This window comes from Asterias rubens, chromosome 9 (genome assembly GCF_902459465.1).
Source record: "Asterias rubens chromosome 9, eAstRub1.3, whole genome shotgun sequence".
NCBI classification, from domain to species: domain Eukaryota; kingdom Metazoa; phylum Echinodermata; class Asteroidea; order Forcipulatida; family Asteriidae; genus Asterias; species Asterias rubens.
Genome location: NC_047070.1, coordinates 16,552,245 through 16,571,825, shown reverse-complemented (window position 1 = coordinate 16,571,825; position 19,581 = coordinate 16,552,245). Strand labels below are relative to the sequence as shown.

The 19,581-nt window shown below is 38.0% G+C and overlaps 1 protein-coding gene across 1 annotated transcript in view; it reads left to right on the top strand.

The window, feature by feature from the left end:
- The window catches only part of LOC117294890 (serine/threonine-protein kinase 32A-like), a 73,920-nt gene that overhangs the window by 36,259 nt on the left and 18,080 nt on the right, over positions 1–19,581 (top strand). Inside the window, exons 7-8 of the mRNA XM_033777438.1 lie at positions 1,899–1,988; positions 17,474–17,577. Coding sequence (XP_033633329.1) covers positions 1,899–1,988; positions 17,474–17,577 — 194 coding nt within the window. The remainder of the gene's footprint in view (positions 1–1,898; positions 1,989–17,473; positions 17,578–19,581) is intronic.

The window sequence follows — 19,581 nt, the reverse complement described above, 5'->3', positions numbered from 1 at the left end:
TTAAGAGTGATTACCAAACGTACCTTCCCTTTAACTACGCAGTAGATACCTTGTCTCTTTAATTTCAAGTCATGTGTGTTCACAATGCAATACTGATTTCTCGTTTCCTCCCCCCCCCCAGAAGGTGAACATTCCTGATTTACTATTGGTTGAATGGAATGTGTAATTTTTTTTCTCTCTTAACTTAAATGAGGCGAATGGCCGTCATTGAGTAACAGCAGATGAATTCCTCATTTTTTGTTTCCTCCATTGTGCCTTTGAAAATTAAAGGGTTTGGGTGTTTTGTGTACGACTCAAAGCACAAACGTCCTTAGATTTGTATCAAACTTACACATGTTTTTGTTTGTTTTGCTTTCACTATTATTATTGTTGGTTTATTCAAATAAGCATATTGAACATGTAGCAGCCTTATAGGCTGAGTTACAAATACAGTTGAACATACAGTAAAATCAAGATAAAAAACATGTTAATAATAGGGAGTTTCAAAAGGCCTCAAAATACAGCATTAGCACATCACTTGACATTAATTTATTCATGGAATATTTGCTTCTTCTATGAAGTGGGAGAATTGTGTAAATCTCTTCTGAGTAAGTGTTGGTTCTGAAGCAGCGGGTTGCCAACTCAATATTTCAATCAGTTTGCTCTCATTGTCTTCTAATCCTCCGGTTAACAATTAAGTCGGTCAGATTTTATAATGCATTTAATCTCAGAACAGTGGTCTCAGGTGTTCGAACAAATGTGGCTTGATCGTTAAAACAGTAACGACACATATAAATTAAGTTCATGGTTAGCCACTGTGGTCAGTCTTCCCACAAATGAGTCGAACATCATAGAGGGATCTTAAAGACACTGGTCACTATTGGTAATTACTCAAAATAATTGTTAACATAATAATTTACCTGGTAATAAGCAATGGAGAGCTGTTGACAGTATAAAACATTGTGAGAAAATGCTCCTTCTGAAGTAACGTAGTTTTTGAGAAAGATTTAACTCATTCAGATATTATTGGGCATCTGAAAGCAGACTAATTTGTGCAACTAGGGTTGTTTTTTCTTTCATTATTCTCTTGCAACTTTGATGACCTATTGAGTCAAAATTTCACAGGTTTGTTATTTGATGCATATGTTTGAGATACACCAAGTGAGAATACTTGTCTCTGACAATTACCAAAGGTGTCCAGTGCCTTTAAATACACCTCAGGAGTAAGATCCAGCTGATGAAATAGATGACGGTGATAGCGTAGACTGTTCTTCTGTTGCTAGCAGTGAGTTCTGCATCGCAAGTGTTCTTTTCTCTCGGGTGGTACTATGGATGCCCATTGATACCTTGCCTGTAGTCTTTAAACACTTGCCTTATGTTAAACCATCAAAAACGGAGTAAAGGATCTTAGTGTGTTTGTATGTTTTTTTTAAAGGCATAAGATTATAAATTTGTCGTGAAGAGTCTGTTTGTTAACTCCAAGGATATTAAAGAGGATGGTCTTTTCTTCTTGGTAAAGGGCATCCGGTGAGCAAACTGTTAATTTCTACTGGAGCATTTCAAGGGCACCAAGGCAATAATGGCGAGGGGGCATGGAGGCAATCACATTCTTTGCCCCCTTGTACATGTAGTATCAGGCCTGAGGGTGTGTTCAAGGGCAAATTCTGTTTTGTGATTTCTCACTTTTTACCAATAGATAGATAGAAACATTCATAAGACCATGTTTCAATTCAGCATCCTTTGACCAAACTGTAGTCGGTCGCGCAACGGAAATATTGACGCGCGATCCTAAAAAACACAGTTTATAGTCATCGCTGAGGCCTTGATCTGCCTCACAAAAATGCAATAACTATAATGAATAATATGGATCCACTTTTCTCACAGTTATCTAATTTTCCTCAATTTCTTTCTATCGACAGGTCATGTGCACATAACAGATTTCAATATAGCTACAGTATTGCAAGAAGGGTGTCTAGCAACGTCAATGTCCGGAACCAAACCATACATGGGTGAGTAAGTCGGTACAGATTCCCTGATTCAATTTGCAAACCCTCACAGTTTCATCCCAGCCGCCACACTGTTTGTTTTTTTCCTGACATTCTCCCCAGGCACTGGCCTCCTTTTCTCTGGCCGAGGTTTAACCAAGCTAACTGGGGGTCCCCGGGGGACCCCTATTTTCCCAGTGATGACTCCTCGTTCTTTTTGTTTCAAGTCTCCCCTAGTGAATTCCCGCCTTCCCTCCCTTCCCTGTAACGTGACGTCTGCAGTGATCTGAAAACAAGTCAGACTGAGAAACACAGACCTAGTTTGATTATTGCAGCTTGACTTGGCTCCGGTGTGTATAAAATGGTTTGTTTTTAAAGTAAAGCGATACCAGTAGAACTGGATTGAATTGCAGAAAATAAGACGTCCTACTCCACATGCCAAATGATCCGTGTAAATAGATGCAAAACATTATCGCACTACCATCGTTGTGAATCAATCAGGGTCCAATTTCATAGAGCTGCTTAAGCAGTACAAAACAAATATGCTTACTAGACTAAGGTTACCAGCCTTAATACCATGTCACATCTACAATTTGTGACTGGTTACCTGCTCACTTTCGCTTAGCAGCAATTTGTTTTTAAAAGCAGCTCTATGAAATTGGGCCCAGGTCTGAAGCAAAGCCATATGCTTGTGTTAGTCTCTTGGGTTTTGACTTCCTATAAAAATAAACCAGATCCATGGAACTGGTAATGAATATTTATCACCAGACCCCCAAAGGAAGTTTGAATTACAGTTTTGCACTTTAATTTTTGTATTTTGACTTGAGAACTTGACTAGAAAGGTACATACACTATGCAATGAAGGTTAGTGTAGTATTATACAAAAATTAATGAACATTTTAAAGAACTACACAACTTCCACACCCCCTAGCTAGCTCATTTTTTAGCTGGAGTTAAATTTCGATGTTATAAAACAGATGAGCTGTCTCTGGTCTAATCAATAACAGGTCGCTAGCCGAACAGACTTACAGGGAAAACATTCATTGACTGTGGTCTACTTTGATTTAAGATATGAAAGGTAATGGGATGCTTTTGGACTGTCCTTTTTCACAGTTCTGGCCAGTTGTGCGCATGCTCAGACCGCTCGCGCTCTATACTAAGTATGTGAGCGCATTCGCAGAGCCGCAAAAAATGGTCCGTTCTGTCTGCTGCCGCCTGCATCTCAAAAGTCTCCCATTATGGGGGGAAGGAACCTGCCAGGTGTAAAAGCAAAGTATTTTCTTAGCTGTTCTTGAGGGGTGCAAAATGTATTGCACAATTTTCACTCGATATGCAAATGCAGAGAGGGAATTATGTATGGTTTTTATTTTATTTTATTTAAATTAAAAAAGTTGCAACATTAATTTTATGAGCCATTGCACGGTTTCATCAGTTGATGGGATGTGTAGTTTCAAACTGAGACTAAGTGACATTTGCCATCTCTGAGCACGGTGGTCTAATTTGCACTTTTTGATCAGTCTGTGTTCAATATCGGTGTCAGAGACATAGAGCGCAGTGCCTTTCGCGTATCCCCCTCATCGCTATTGGTGACTAACATTATGCGACCTTACTCCGCATCATGCCTAAACCTTTCACACAAGTGTAATTGACTCGTACTCAAGGTGTGCAGCATGCCTCGATCATGCAGTCTCTCGCCCACAACACATTAGATGAGTTTTTGAGTGTTGGCAACATTCAGATCCAGGCCTTGGCGATACATTATTGTCATTTTCCTCAAGGGATGCGGTGGTTTTCCCATGGTGATACATTATTGTCATTTTCCTCAAGGGATGCGGTTGTTTTCCCATGGTGTGATGTTACTGGATAGTATGCAATACGCTATTTTCTGATATTCAGTAGTTTTGGCGTACAAAAGTCGGAGTATATTTACAGAGGACTCGATGGAAATGACAATCAATAATAATATGAGACTAATTACTTCAAGTAAACATGTGAGTTGTCCGGCATGTAAATAGGCAAAGTGAATGGAGTTACGAACCATTAACTCAGTGGGCGTCTGCTTGTATTGAAGCTTTATAGTCAGAGACCCAAGCGTGTATTTCTGAGCAAAACATTCATCTGACAAAAGGCTTATTGTTCAGAAAAATTGCCTGTGCTCGGACAAAAGTCCGACCAATTTCAGCTAAAGCCAAATCATCAAAACAAACTTTGAATAAGTATATCTAATTGTTTGCGTTGGTGGATGGGGGTTTTGTGTACATTCAGAACAGACATGGACAGTATTAACAGAAGTCATAGAGGCTGTCGAGGCTGCGTCCTGCGTAAATAATCATTGTCTATCTCTGTGTGTACATTTCTGTTTCCTTGGCTGGGGCTATAGAGCTTTTGTGATGATGCTGAGGTAACTCATAATAGTTAATCAGGTAGTTGATGCATTCTTGACGATATATCGTCACGGAGAGCATTGTCAGAAAATGAGAGGAGGGGGAGGGGGTTGATATTGTGTTTGTTATTATTGCATTGGCGGGGGTCTCTTAGAAGGGGAAATTGGTTTCCAACTCCTGTGTGAGTTCTTCAATGAGATTGAATAATATATGCACACACTACTTGTAAAAAGTGCTGTCGGGTGCATGGTTACAATATGGTGAGAATATTAACCTTCAAGGAGGCAACAAAGGCGATTGCCTCCCTGCCCCCTGGTAATTGCCTTGGTGCCCTTGCAATGCTCCAGCAGAAATTTACAATATCCTCAATATAGGGTGCCCTTTTACTGAGGAGAAGGTGCATTGGTGTCTTTGCCTTTTCTAAAACAAAGTATACAGGTGTGTTTACATGAGTTGAGAAATGGGATATTCAATTTAAGGGGGTGAGGGTCAGTTGAATGGAGCATATAGTATTTCATCATTCAACAAATGAAAACCAGATTTGTTGACTAGCATAAGGTTACCATGGTTTAACAGGGTTTATGCAGGAACAACATGGACTAGAACTGCTATAAATGGAAATGAATGGTGTCTATATGTTACGGAGGGCTACATCCTACGCTGGATGGACACAGCCTACGTGTAAATAACAATGATGATGATGATGAGGTTACCAGCCAAAGTAATTTTATCACACATTCTATGTACCGTTTGTTGCTAAGCAGAAAGTTTGTTATCAAAATTTTCTTAATAACAATATTAACACTGTTAAGGGCTCGCAATCATTAAACATGATATTGTTCTGATATTCACATTCATCAAACTCATTGCCATACTTCGGCATTGTATTTCACGCGTAGAAATCCCCACTGAAAAAAAAAAAAAAAAAACTCAGAATGTGAAATATGCATTTACATAAACAGAATTGAACTTGTACATGCTACGCTGATGACTATTATTACAATTACCATGGAGTATAAAACGGTGTATAAATAAGCATCCAGTGATGGTGAGATACATACGTGTACTGCATCAGTGGCATTACACCTAGATACACGTAGGCCTACACCATTTGGAGAGCATTGGTGGTGTTGGCAAATGCATACATGTCCACTGTAGGGGTAGTATACCCAATGCTTAAATGCACTGGAAACGCTTGGTAATTACTTACAATTATTGTTGGCACACAAATTTACTTTGTTATGAGCAATGGGGAGCTGTTGTAGTATAAAAACATTGTGAAAAACGGCTCCCCCTGAAGTAATGTTGATTTTGAGAAAGAGGTAATTTTTCGTTCAAATATTAAAAGACAAATTTTGAACCTCAAAGATGTTTTTTTCTTTCATTACTCTCTACAGACTTTCACAGATTTTTGCATCTGTGTTGGGATAAACCAAGTACTGGTCTCTGACAATTACCAATGGTGTCCAGGGCCTTTAAAAGATAGTCTTATACTTTGGTAATGACCTCCCCACTTAAAACAAAATTTGTTAACCAAATCATGCTTTTCATAATGATGACAATGGCAGAGCTGCCATTCACATCGGATTTATTACAAGAACTGAAACGGCCAGCAAGTTGGCGTGTTGTTTGCTCTGTTTCTGGTAAGCAAAATGGTTACAAAAAAGAATGGTGCGAAGGACCGCTCGCTCTGTAAGCAGGAAGCCTCTGCTCACAGGTTTTATTGGCCCCTGGACTCAATTTGCACAAAAGCACTATGATCCATCTGTTTAGATGAGTTGTCAATATTGCCATAGTGATTTGTATTGTGACATCACACTTTTGCTTAGAGCAATTAAGATCGATACACATTTAGATCAATCTTGGCTCTTTGTAAAATTGCGCCCTGGGCTGTCATCAGACGCTGCTCACCGTGGAACTCTGCGCATATCATTCAGTACAATATTGTGCGAGTGCGACCCACAGAATCATGCACTTTACACTGCACTTTTCAGTGCATAATTGGGGTATGCAGCGCCATGAAATTGGGTCCTTAGTGGGTCTTTCAGCCTTCTATCTCAGAGAAAAGTACTTACCATAAATTAGTTACACGTATAGTGCATTGAAATAGTTGAGCAGAATATACTGACCTTTTTATACTCTAAAATGACATTTTTCTTTTAATAGCTTACCCGCTACTGCAATATGATTTAGACTGCCTCCAGTTACCGGGCAATCTTGGTAACCTAGTGGCAGGACATCTGCTCTAGAATGGCAAAGGTCATGGGTTCCAATCTCACCCAAGTAATATCTATGTGGATTTGTTTTCACAAAAGTTCTTGTAAAGTGCATTGAAAACAATTTATCAGAGCATTTACCAAATTAGTCTGTAAATCTTGACCTTATTCTATTGTAGTTTTTTTTTCATTTATTCGCTTTTATCATGGTGCAGCCATCTTGAATTTCTCCCATTAATATCAATGTTGCCAAACCGAGGCTGGAATAACAAAATAGTCTGGTTCCTATTTGCAAAATGTTTATTAGCCTTCATTATCGTTATCGATACGAGAAACATGACCAAGATAAAGGCAGCATGATAAAGGTCTACAGCCAGGTAGGCAATAATGGTTGTCTAGTTGGTAAGACATCTCTACTCTAGATTAACCAAGTTAACAGTATGTTAGACACATCGGTGTAAAAGGGTCAAACTAAATAATTTACTGCCAGGTAGGCAATAATGGTTGTCTAGTTGGTAAGACATCTCTACTCTAGATTAACCAAGTTAACAGTGTGTTAGACACATCGGTGTAAAAGGGTCAAACTAAATAATTTACCTTTTACTAGTCAAGAATGGATAATGGTTTGTTTGATGAATACTCTTATATAAAACTCTACACAATCTATATGAAAAGGGCGGGCTTGTAAAAATTAAGTTTTGTTTTTGATAAAAAATAAAAAAATAAAAAAAAAGTTTGAACATCGGTTTATACCAAGATCGTTAGAATTAGAATTGGAATTAGAAATATTGTCCATGTTAAAAACATAGAAACTTGACATCCACCGGCCAAATTACAAGTATACACAATCAATATAAAAACTATTTAAGTACAAAATAAGTTAAGATAGAAATACAAAGCAACAAAATACAAAAGACCTGCACACTAAAAAAATGCACCAGCCAAAACTACGCCAACCGGTCACAAATAGCACATGCATTGAGAAGAGTACAATGTACCTTGCAGATAAAACTGCATACATTGAAGGCATTGGGGCAGCAGCTACATGGCTCATGTTTTACAAGTGCTCTCACTTGCCCTTTCCACACAACTGACTATAATTGCATTTACTCCGTAACAGGATTATTAGAATCGGTGCTAATCTTCACTGGTGCATTTTTTTTTTGATTCTGCGTTCAGAATAGTCAATGTTAAATATTTCTATTAAAAAAAAAAATTATTTGTAAAAATAGTTTTTACCTACATGTACGTACTCCAAGTTTTGATTGGTTAATATTGAATTGCTTCAACAGTGATGAGAAAACTAATGCCTTAAGTGAACTAGATATTCTAGATCAAAGGTCCAACATCAATAGTTTAAATTTCTTTTTCTGGCTTAAACAAATATCTTTTACTTTGTAGTATAATCAGGAATGAAACTTATGATCTAAGCCAGCTGGGTATTAATTTGTCTTCTTTTTTATTTGATAATATATCCATGACCCCTGGTGGAGTTTTCCTCCCATATCTGAACTTTTATTTTCAGTTATTTTGTTTGACCCAACAAGCCACATTTAATTTGTTTATATTGTTTTCATCAATAACAATTCTGAATGGCCCTTACACACCCTGCAGATGGAAACGGCGAGAAAAATGCTTGTTATTTTGTTTCGTACAGCCGTTTACCACAATGCAGTTTGGACGTTAATTAACAAAGTACCCCGTCAAAAATATGCAGACACAGTCCACCTAGACAGTGAATATTAATTCCCTGTAGGCTTCTCTTGCGTCGTTAACAAAAATTGTCAATCGATTCCCAACATTGTGTAGCTCTGTCTATTGCAATACCAGATTGGGGATCTTTCCTTAAAGGCACTGGACACTATTATTGGTAATTACTCAACAAATTTATTAGTATAAAACCTTAATTTGTAACGAGTTATGGGGAGAGGTTGATAGTATAAAACATTGTGAGAAACGGCTCCCTCTGAAGTAGCGTAGTATTCAAGAGAGAAGTCATTTTCTATGAATTTGATTTTGAGACTTTAGATTTAGATTTTGAGGTCTCAAATTCATGCATCTGAAACCACACAACTTTGTGTGACAAGGGTGTTTTTTCTTCCATTATTATCTCGCAGCTTCGACGACCAATTGAGCTCAAATTTTCACAGTTTTTTTTTGTATGCATGTGTTGAGATACACCAAGTGAGAAGACTGGTCTTTGACAATTACCAATAGTGTCCAGTGCCTTTAAAACGACCGTCGCAATTGTGATTAAAAGCCTACGCATTCCCTTGGCTTACCAGCCTCTAATTACATCATAAATTGCTTGATAGGTTTGCTCAATTATGCGCGTATAATCACATTTTAAAATTATTTTGTTGTCAGTTAACTTGAAATTTGGGTTGATGTACATGTACATTGGCTCTTTTGACGCCAATTGTTGCACACTGTTTGCTTGCAGACTGGGGGAGGAAATTCACATGATGATACATGTAGATTTCTCCTAAAGACTACTGGTAGCAGACTGTTTTAAGCAGCTCTTTTAAGAGCCAACACTCCCTGAAAAGTAATACTATACATGGTTGTACCCGCAAGTTTACAATTTAGCATTTATAGTTACCTCTTGCATGTAGATTGGTCCCTATATATGTACATGTAGGTCCAAATATCAAATCAATAAAACATTTATTTCCACATTCACATCACAGGGAGGCATCATCCTAAAAGCCGAGGCTTGTGGCGGATGTGCCCGTTACAAGATTACAGAACAAAACAGGAATACAGCACTAAATAGACGAATAAATAAATACATACCACTACGGTAGATAACTACACAAAGGTTTAACCATGGTTAAACAATGTAAATATAACTATGAAGCAGAACATGTAAGTGAAGTAAACAAAGGGACAACAATTAAACAAACAATACAAATTAGAAAACATAGACGAGTAAGTAGGTAGGTAAGTAAGTAACGGCTAAGCCAACTACCAGTATAAAAAAGCAAATTGATCAATTATGTTGGGAATTTAGTAAAAACGTTTTTAGTCGGTATTTAAACGAGCTAGTTGAGGGGCAATTAGTAATTGGTAGTAGAAGATTATTCCAGTTTTTTGGTCCAGTGAAAGAAATTGTGTGTTGGGAAAGAGTTGATCTAAATAGGGGAACATGAAATTTAGCTGACGACCTAGTATTGTAATCATGTACGGTGCTGTTAAAAACAAAAAGATTGAGTAATGATTTAGGAAGTTGGTTGTTTACAAACTTATACATAAAAACATCTTGCTGAAATACATTTATATTCATAAGAGACAATAGCTTATGTTTCTTAAACAAGGGAGTGGTGTGCTCAAGAAAGGGGGCCTTGCATACAATGCGAATAGCCTTTTTCTGAAGTTTAATCAACTTATCCAGATTTGACTTGTATGTATTGGCCCAGATAATGTTACAATAAGAGAGGTATGAAAGAATAAGTGAACAATATAAAGTACGCAGAATGCTCGATGGGAGTGTATACTTCAATCTACTCATGATACCAATATTGTTTGATATTTTGTTTTCTAATTCTTTGATATGGATGTTCCATGAAAGACATTCGTCAATATAAACCCCAAGAAATTTTGTATTATTCACTCGCTGTATGGGCTCATTATTAATTTTAACTTGACAATTACGTAAATTCAATTTCTTTTTACTTTTTGAAAAAGCCATAAATGTACATAAATTACTTCAAGTTGAGTGACAGTCTGTTTGCCTGGAGCCAAATTGATACTTTGTCTAATTCAACATTAAGTACATTGATAATAGTTTCTACATGTCTGATATCACTTGAGTAGATAATATTAGTATCGTCTGCGAAAAGGATAAATAAGAGGACCGTTGATGCATGACAAATATCGTTTATGTACAAAGAAAATTAGAATGGCCCAAGAAGGGAACTTTGTGGTACTCCACAAGTAATATTATTCAATGAAGAGGAGCAGCAGCCAATTTTAGTATATTGATTTCTGTTCGTAAGATAACTACAAAACCAATTCAGAGTAGTACCTCTTATGCCATAATAATTAAGCTTTTGAAGCAGAATATTGTGATTGATGGTGTCGAAGGCCTTAGACAAGTCTAGAAAGACACCGAGCGATATGCAGTTATTCTCAAAACCTTTAGTAATTTTAGGGACCAGGTCTATTACAGCCATGTCAGTAGAATGATTACTTCTAAACCCGTATTGACCATTGTACAAAATATCAAATTTAGATAAAAAAGTAGAAGTTCTCATGTAGACTATTTTTTCGAGAAGTTTAGAAAAACATGATAACACAGATATTGGTCGGTAGTTAACGGTTTCACACTGGTCTCCAGCTTTGAATATGGGGGTCACTTTGGCCGTTTTCAGTTTATCGGGAAAAACACCCTTAGAAATGGACAAATTACAAACATGGCATAATGGCCGACTAATTTTGGAAATAACTGACTTAAAAACATCAGGGCTAAGGTCATCGTACCCAGCACTTTTACCGTTCTTAAATGATTTGGCAATATCACAAACCTCCTTTTGATCGGTAGGGTAGAAAAACATTGATTCAGGGTGATTACATTTTAAAAAATCTCTAAATGACACATCTGTTTGTGGAATTTTACTATTCAGTGATGGGCCAATGTTTTAGTGAAGTAATTATTGAATATATCAGCGACCTCATGGGGGTCATTAACTTGTCTACCCTCATGATTAAGCTTTGTGTCTGACTTACGACTACCGGTATTATTATTCAGAATGAGCTAAATAATCTTCCATGTCTTCTTTACATCATGTTTTGCATGGTCAAATTTATCTTTATAGTATTTAGACTTAGCTTCTTTTAACAGGGTGGTTAGTTTATTACGGTAAGTTGTATACTTATGCTTATTCTGCTCGGTTGGTTTGTTAATATATTTTTTATACAGTCTATGTTTGTACTTGATAGATTTAATCAAACCAGTGGTCATCCAGCTTTTAAGTTTACAAGTCGTTTTGGATTTGACTTGTTGAATAGATGCCATAAGTATTGGGAAATCTGGATACTTTGGCTTTTTGCTGTGTCAAGCTTTCTATTTTTTCTGTACAGCCAATCTAGCAAGGAATTTGGCAAAACTGCTGTGTGCCAACAAGGACTGACTTCGCCATTTATTTCTGGTACAGTCTTCAAGAAACATCTTCAGACTGGAATTTTTAGAGATCTGAGGAGATTGTAAGCACCAAGGAACAAAAAATGCATCATTTGTGATTTCAGTTGGATACTCGGATGAATTTGTTTGCAAAAACGAAGGGCCTTGTGTATCTTAATAGTTTCCATGGCTTTATTTCAAATTTCTTGTTTGAAATCTTTGTGTTAAAGTCTTAGTTATTTGTAAAACAGCCAGCCTTATTTAAAATATCAAAATCAGATTTGAACTGCACTAGATTACCTGTGTATGTGAAGTACATTCATTGTAACCAGTCACTTTGTTACAATTCTATTATGTGTTATTTAGTTTTCTTCCCAATCTTGTGTAATAATCTTGAGCTGTCGTAGTACAAGGGTGTGACTTTCCTATTCATTCTTCTTGTTGTTTGATTTCTCTATCCTTGTTATTTGATATCCCTCTACCCTGGATCAGCCCCAATTGAAGACAGCCATGCCCTTTCACATTCAGCATTTTAATCACAGGCCCAGCAAACAAAAACTGTGGTACTTGTTAATTAATCCTTGGGATTTTTTTTTCCCAGTGACCCAGAACCCGTCGTCGTCGTCGCCATCGCTTGATGGGCTGTTTGTTGCCATAGTTACAGTATTCTCAAGGAGCTAGAGTCTGATGCCTGTTATCATTTTACATCTTTCCTCTCGTTGTCTTTTGTCTCTCTCTACGTCTGCCCTGTGTCTCCCCGTCCGTAAATCTCCCCAGTAATTATACATTTGTATGCGCAGTCGTCAATTTGTCACTAACACCTAATATATTCCGAACCAGTCCGATAAATGTAGAATATATAGAAAGACAGTTCTTTAAAGAACTTAGTCTACCTGGCAATGGTGTTACCGCAAACCAATTATAATATAAAAAAAACTATATAATCTCCCTGGTTGCAAGATGAAAGTGTTGGGATTCTCAAAATACGTAAAAACAATTGTCTTGTTTTTATTTTAACTAAACTGGAATCAAAGGCACTAGAGCAGGAAAACAAAACAGAATTAATTTCCTTAAAAAGTAAACAACATTGACTGTGTATCCTTGGTTGCGACGTGGTACGTGATAACAAGGTGTTTTATTTTACTATTAGGTTTTGTCCGCCGCCGTCAATGCGAAACGTGAAGTGCGGACCGATTGTTCAATTAAATGCACTCTTTCAAGATGAGATTTGTTTGCTCGGATAATGGGGCATCTGACTGGTTGTTGACAACAAAGTCTCTAAAGATTGAGGGAAGAACCTTGTCCTTTTTTTTGAGAGAGTAAAAAAACAATAAAAAAACAAGAGTTGTTGAAGCCTGAGAGATCAAGGTTCTCCATGTCACTGAAGAACTGCCTCTTGCCGCCGGGTTACATGTAGCTTGTTGGTCTAGTGTAGTTGTAAGATGTCTGTTCTAGCCATGCAAAGTTTGTGGGTTCAAATCCCACCCAAGTAATTTGCCTCTGGATTTTTGTTTCTTCATGGAACTCAGGATTTAGTACTGAATATTCAGGCACATCTAATTGGTGTAAGGGTAAAAGCAAACTATATTCTTTATATCAGATCTTGCGTGGAATTACAGTCAGACCTTGGAGGCCTTTGCTTCAAAAGTTCCCCGTAGATTTTGAGATTTTCCAATGGATGGCCTTGCCCTTTCAAAAATGATATTTCAAAGATGATATTCCTGCCGGATGTAAAACTGACATCAATTCAACCTAAAACTTAAAAAGAAAAGAAATATAACTTATTTTCTGAAAGTAACTAACCATTGACTTTATCTTCATGTAAATGTTTAACCGCCTCTTTTGTTCTTTAGGTTTTTTTTTCTTCACAAGTCCCTCTCTAAATCCATATCCACCATATGTTTGAATAAAATATTCTCCACAGAATCAGGAGTTTACCAACATGACATTTTCACTCAAACAAATTTGAACCGACAGGGAGAACATTATTAAAAACAACACAGCATTGACCCCCCCTTAATATCTACTAATACGCCGTCTTTATGAAAGAGGATCATTTTCTTACGATCATATTGCAGAGAAAACAATGCCCCGGGTACGCATTACATGTACAGTGTATGTGTACACAGAACTATGTCAATCTACCCGGGGTGTATGTAGGTTATGGAAATATTGTGGAAAAGGTTTAGGCGTCCAGTCGTTGAAAGGAGTGTAATTTCCTGTGCTGTTTAGTCCTACTTGGTTTTGTCTCAGACTGCAGTTATAAGTAAAGTAAGGTTTGTGCATGGTGACACCATGTAAAATCTCTTTGTGAGTGTTGGTGGCTCTGTGGAGAGCCTATTTGTACTGCTTGTTATACATGTATGCTGGAATATTTGGTTTCTTGAAAGGCAAAGCATTCTGTTTTTGGAACTGTTTTGTTGTTTTAGTCATTTATAAATGTGTACAGGAAAACTACATGTAGCAAGGTCTTAATGTTCATATTAATGTTGGCATAACACACAAGGTAGTACATCGCTTTTAATCCGTCAAAACTACTAGACGCAATTTCATGGCTCTGCTTATAAATAAGCATGAATCCGTGCTTGCGGTAGCAGGGAATTTTGTGCTTACGTCAAGCTGCTTTCACGGGAAGAAGGGAATTTTGGCGTGTGTACTCCCTGTTACTAGGCATTCTTCGCTAGCACAGAAATTTGGCACTTGCCTTCAAGTGGAGAGCGGTGATCGTTTGTGCAGAATTCGGCGTTTAGAAGTGCCATGAAATTGAGCACTGGTTTGCCTTTTCTGTTTGAAAGTAAGTAAGTAAACATGCTGAACATTTTGGATCAATACAACCTAATTCTGACACTTTAATTTGAGGTTTAAAAAGCTCTTCCTCTAGGTTTGAAAACGTTAATAGCTTTCGTTTAAGGTATTGCACACACACACAAAATCCGCTATTGGTATGCTGAAGTGGTAGTTAATAGCACCCCATTCACTTACACTAAAAATAGGAGCCGGATGACGGACAACGTGCCAAATTTCACTAACAGCCTACCAGGGTTCGCTCTTAATTTTTTTCAGTGACTACATGGACTAGCCAGTAGGACCAGCCATGTCAATAGTCCAGCACCTTTTCATGTGCCAATGTTCAAACAAAATCGGGATGTGTTTCAATAATGAACTAGCCAGAGGAGTTTTTGACTGGTCCTCGGGTGTTTTAACTGGCATTAGGCCAACGGGACCACTGTTTGAGGGAGAACGCTGAACTTGAACGTGTACATGTTCAAGTTGATTGTTTACACCATGTACTGACTGTAATACTAGTGCGGTCTTGTATGCCAATGATGCGGTGGTGGTTTAAGTGGTGGAATGTTTGTCTGACAGCTGGGTATTTGGAGCAAAAGTGACTTCATTAGTGCGGAGTGCTTTTAACTACCGAAGTAATGCGTGTGGAATTTTTTTATTTTACAGGACTTGGGGAAATTAATGAGTATTTACAGTGCTTTACACACATTGGTATAATAAGGGTTAAAACATGTAGGTAGATTTAACGTCTATTTTCATTTTTTTTTAATTAAACAAATCTATGCACCACCCACTGCATAAATTACGCATTTGAACTCCCTCCAGCTACTGAGAACGCTTGGTGGTCTGGTGGTCTAGCTTGAAAATGACATTTATTTCAACAGATTTTTGCTACGTACGTTTCCACAACGAACACAAGTCAATATAGACTCATAAAAGTTATCACCGAAGTAAAATATTGTAGATGGACCTAAACAAACACAACTTGTTTGCATCTCACCTCCTCACTCAAGAAGAAGCCAAGTAGGTTTAAAAAAAACATAGCTGTCGTGCAGAAGATAAAAGGAAGCCTGCTTCACCACAATACAGTATAAACATAACGCCTTCCCAATCAGACAGTACAAACTTGATTGGTCCAGCAAATGCCTTGATGTTATTTTACCGGCCGTCAACGCATCCAGATGTATGCATCCTGTTGCAACGATTCATTAATCCACGTTATTACATGTGCACTTTTGCTCCTTTTTCTGCACTGTCAAAACATCATGCGTTCAGTGAATGGTTAAATTGCTGGCTTTCCTTTACAATCGTTATCTACTGTTTGGATCAGTTTAATATAATAAGTATGTGTACTGTAGACCAACCTCCCTACTATTGGGAAGCGCGCTGTATCGATACCTCTCGTTATGCTATTGAAATTTACTACTGTGCTAGTTACGCCTCAAATAATCGCAACTTTTGCATTGCGGCATATTTTCTGCAGCAGGCGCAATATAGTAAAATTCATGCTGAAAGGATTGAAGGATTGTGTCGCTGATGTCTGATTGTGTTTTGTAAGTGAATTCTGTTGTCGTGATAAGTTGTGAGCGATACAGTTGCCATTTTTCGTTTTGTAAAGACAAATCTTGGAAGTTGATTGGAAACTTTGAATGGGGCACCAAGAGGGACAAGACCAGGGCAACAGGAGACCACTGTTTTTTATGAAATTCAATACCGGCTTAAATAAGCATACACACAAATGTAAAGAGTTGCTGAATCTGTGCTTTGAATCCTTTGGCAAAACGTTCCATACAAAATTCATGCTATTATTCATTTCAGGAATTTGATTGAAAAGCAAGAATTTACAAAACCCATAAAACACTCAACAAAAAATACCTAAGAAATATATTTCCAGTTGAAATGTCATGTGGTGTAAATTACGTGCGTCTAGTACCCCCACAGACTTTTGTCTGGCGGATAATTTTGTTAAGCGACATTATACGAAATTGAAACCTTCCTCAATAAAGATGAGGAAAACCTTTCATCTTGTATTTGGAGGCAGCAGAAGATGTCTCAGGATGCTTGGATTAGGTCGTCTCTGAACTCGGCACTGAGACGGGGACAAATATGAAAACTATACACTGTAGAACTTTCAGCAAATACTCAAGTTACTTGTCAGGCCTTTTCTGCTTGGTTAAAGGGCACCCTATAAGGAAATTGAAAAAAAAATTACTGGAGCATTTCAAGGGCACCAAGGCAATACCAGGGGGCATGGAGGCAACCCTGAAGTATCGGGCCTGATTTGTGATGAAGTTTTTTCAGACAGCTGTAGGTGTAAAGCAATGCATCATCCAAACCATGGGTCAAAGGATAAACCCATCCCCCAGCAAGTTGTCACTTTAAAAGCAAACTTCAATTAGATTTCCCCTGAAGATATACACAGTGGCTGAGATTGGTGTTGAAACATGTAAAGGTTGAAGGTGGAGGAGGAATGTAGAAATGCAAACCTTGAACCTTTTCAAGGAACTGAGCACAAACAAATTATGCTTGGGACGGCAGTGCATTCTGCTCTAACCAGTCAGACTCGTAATGGACTGTGAAGCGGGCAGCCCTGCTTGAGCCCCAGGAGTACATGTAGGTGGCAATGTGTCCCTGGTGGCAGTTGATCTGGGTCGATAGAGCCCTCACCTTGAAGTGGTCCAGCGGTGTGATCTCTCATTATAAACAACATTTTCATCTTTTTGTTTGTGACTATTTATGTATAGTTTTGCTTTGAAATGGTTCAACTTGTTATCAGATAAACGCTCTCAATTAGGAGCCAGAGTTTCAAGACAACATAATATCTGTTTCACTAACACAATCATTTTGTCAAAATTTCCCAAAGAATTGAGAAATATATCTTAAATTATTATCACTCGGATCTTTTCTTAGGTGCTTTTCCACATTTTGTTTAATTTATAATTTCATGATTTTAATGTCAATATCTGTCTTGTCTTTTATCTCTCCTCTGTCTATCTACAGCTCCAGATATCCTTAATACAGCTTCAGCAGATTGCAAAGGCTACACATTTCCAGTGGACTGGTGGTCTTTAGGGGTTTGTGCCTACGAGATGTTACGCGGAAAGGTCAGATGTGAACTCATTCATTCTCGCCCCACTTCTCTCTCTCTCTCTCTTTCGCTCCATCTCAGCCGTCTTCTTCTCTGAAAGAGGACAAATCCAAGAAAGAATTTAAAGATTAAATCCACAATCAATAAGTATCCATGCGGAGTGAATTGCGGTTTCCATGGAAACTGCTATCTCTATTTCCGGGCTTTTTCCTTTCGGCGTTCATGGCAACCTCATTCAGTTTTTTTCTCTCTTTTTTTCTCCTCGTTTTTTTCTTTCGTTTTCTTGTTTGCCTGAATATTTTTGTCTAGGCCTGGCTAAGAGCAAATACTGCAGACATGAATTACCTAATAAGTGATTGGGTTGCAATTTGTGAGTCTGGGAAAAATACTGTCATCTTTAATTTAGATTACCACACTGTTCAACTTCTGCATCCATGTGAATGGGAGGTGACTTGAAATGGTTTGAAGTATATGCATTGAACTGTCGGCTTGTTAGATCCAGTATTTTACCCTTTTTACAACTTAAGTCTACGTTTAAAGACCAGGAGTACAGCTTTGTTATTTTAAAGGTCAGGTTACCAATGAATACTCTCTAGTTTTCAACAAACTGCCTTTGAAAATGCTAGCATTAAATAGAACAGAATATGATTTGTGCTTTGTCCTGTATGCTTCATTTTGTGGGCACCAAGGCATTTCTCTTTGGTAAATGGCACCCTATGTAGCATTTCAAGGGCACCAAGACAATGACTAGGGGGCATGGAGGCAATGGACTTCTTTGCCTATGTGATGTATCTGGCCTGCTAGCTGACAACATCGGTCGCTATGGCTTGATGGTGGATAGCAAGGAGAGGTTATGTTTTATAACCCCTAAGAAAATAATAGGAACAAATAAATCACATTTAAAAACCCTTTTGACAAGAGCACAAATCCCTTCATAAGGCTGCGCAGGAATTCAAATTCTACTCCGATGGTGTTTTCCGTTTCTTATGCCTCATCATCCCATGGCTTTAAAGTGCTCATTAAATATAACTAATCATCGGTTGGGTCGAGGTAGGGAGAAACTCTATACTTAATCTTGAGAGGGTCCGGGCACAGACCCAAGCCTGATGATTGCCTTGAAATCTAAGGTATGTGAAAATGTACTCAGCGAAGCACTTCAGACTTAGCTTGATTAGGTCGTGGGAGAGAGAGAGAGAAAAATAAAGACTTTTCTCTGGTCAATTATTCACATGGCTTACTACTTATTGAGGTCCGGTCAATTATTCACATGGCCTGCGACTTATTGAGGTCCCGTTTAAAGGCAAGGCTGACATGTATGGTGATTACTCAAAATATTATTTGCATAAAGACTTACTTGGTAACCTGGTAACGAGCAATGGAGAGCTGATGATAGTATACACGTTGTGGTGAACGACTCCCTCTGAAAGTAACAAAGTTTTTGAGAAAGAGGTAACTTCGATACCCATGGTGTTTCCACAAACTGAAAGCTTCTGAAGGCTACTAATGGTTTCTTGTTGCAGGCCTGATACTTCATGGAGGCAAGGAAAGTGATGCCTTGGTGCCCTTGAAATGCTCCAAGAGAAATTTACAATTTCCTCATGGGGTGCCCTTTAGCAATGAGAAAATACCTTGGTGCCCTTGCCCTTTCAAACATGCAGCATACAGGCCTGTTATTGCCGTTAATGTTGAGAGTGATTACCAAACGTTTACCTTCCCTTTAAGAGTGGTAGGTTTGTAGGTTATGCCTTTTATTGATCGAGGACCCATTTGGGATTCTCAAATGTACCTTGCTTGAGCCAGATAGATAAGACGACCCTCTCATGCCATGTTTGTTTTGTTAGCTCATGTTTTTCCATTAGCAGGAAAGGCAGTATTATTTGTCCTCTTCTGAAGTCAAGTCTTGGAACAAAATTCTCTGTTTTTATAAGCGGCACATTGTACTTGAGACTGACCATAAAAGGTTCTTTACCGCATATAAGCGCTTGAACCAGTTGACATACAGTTGCTTGCATTGAGTAGT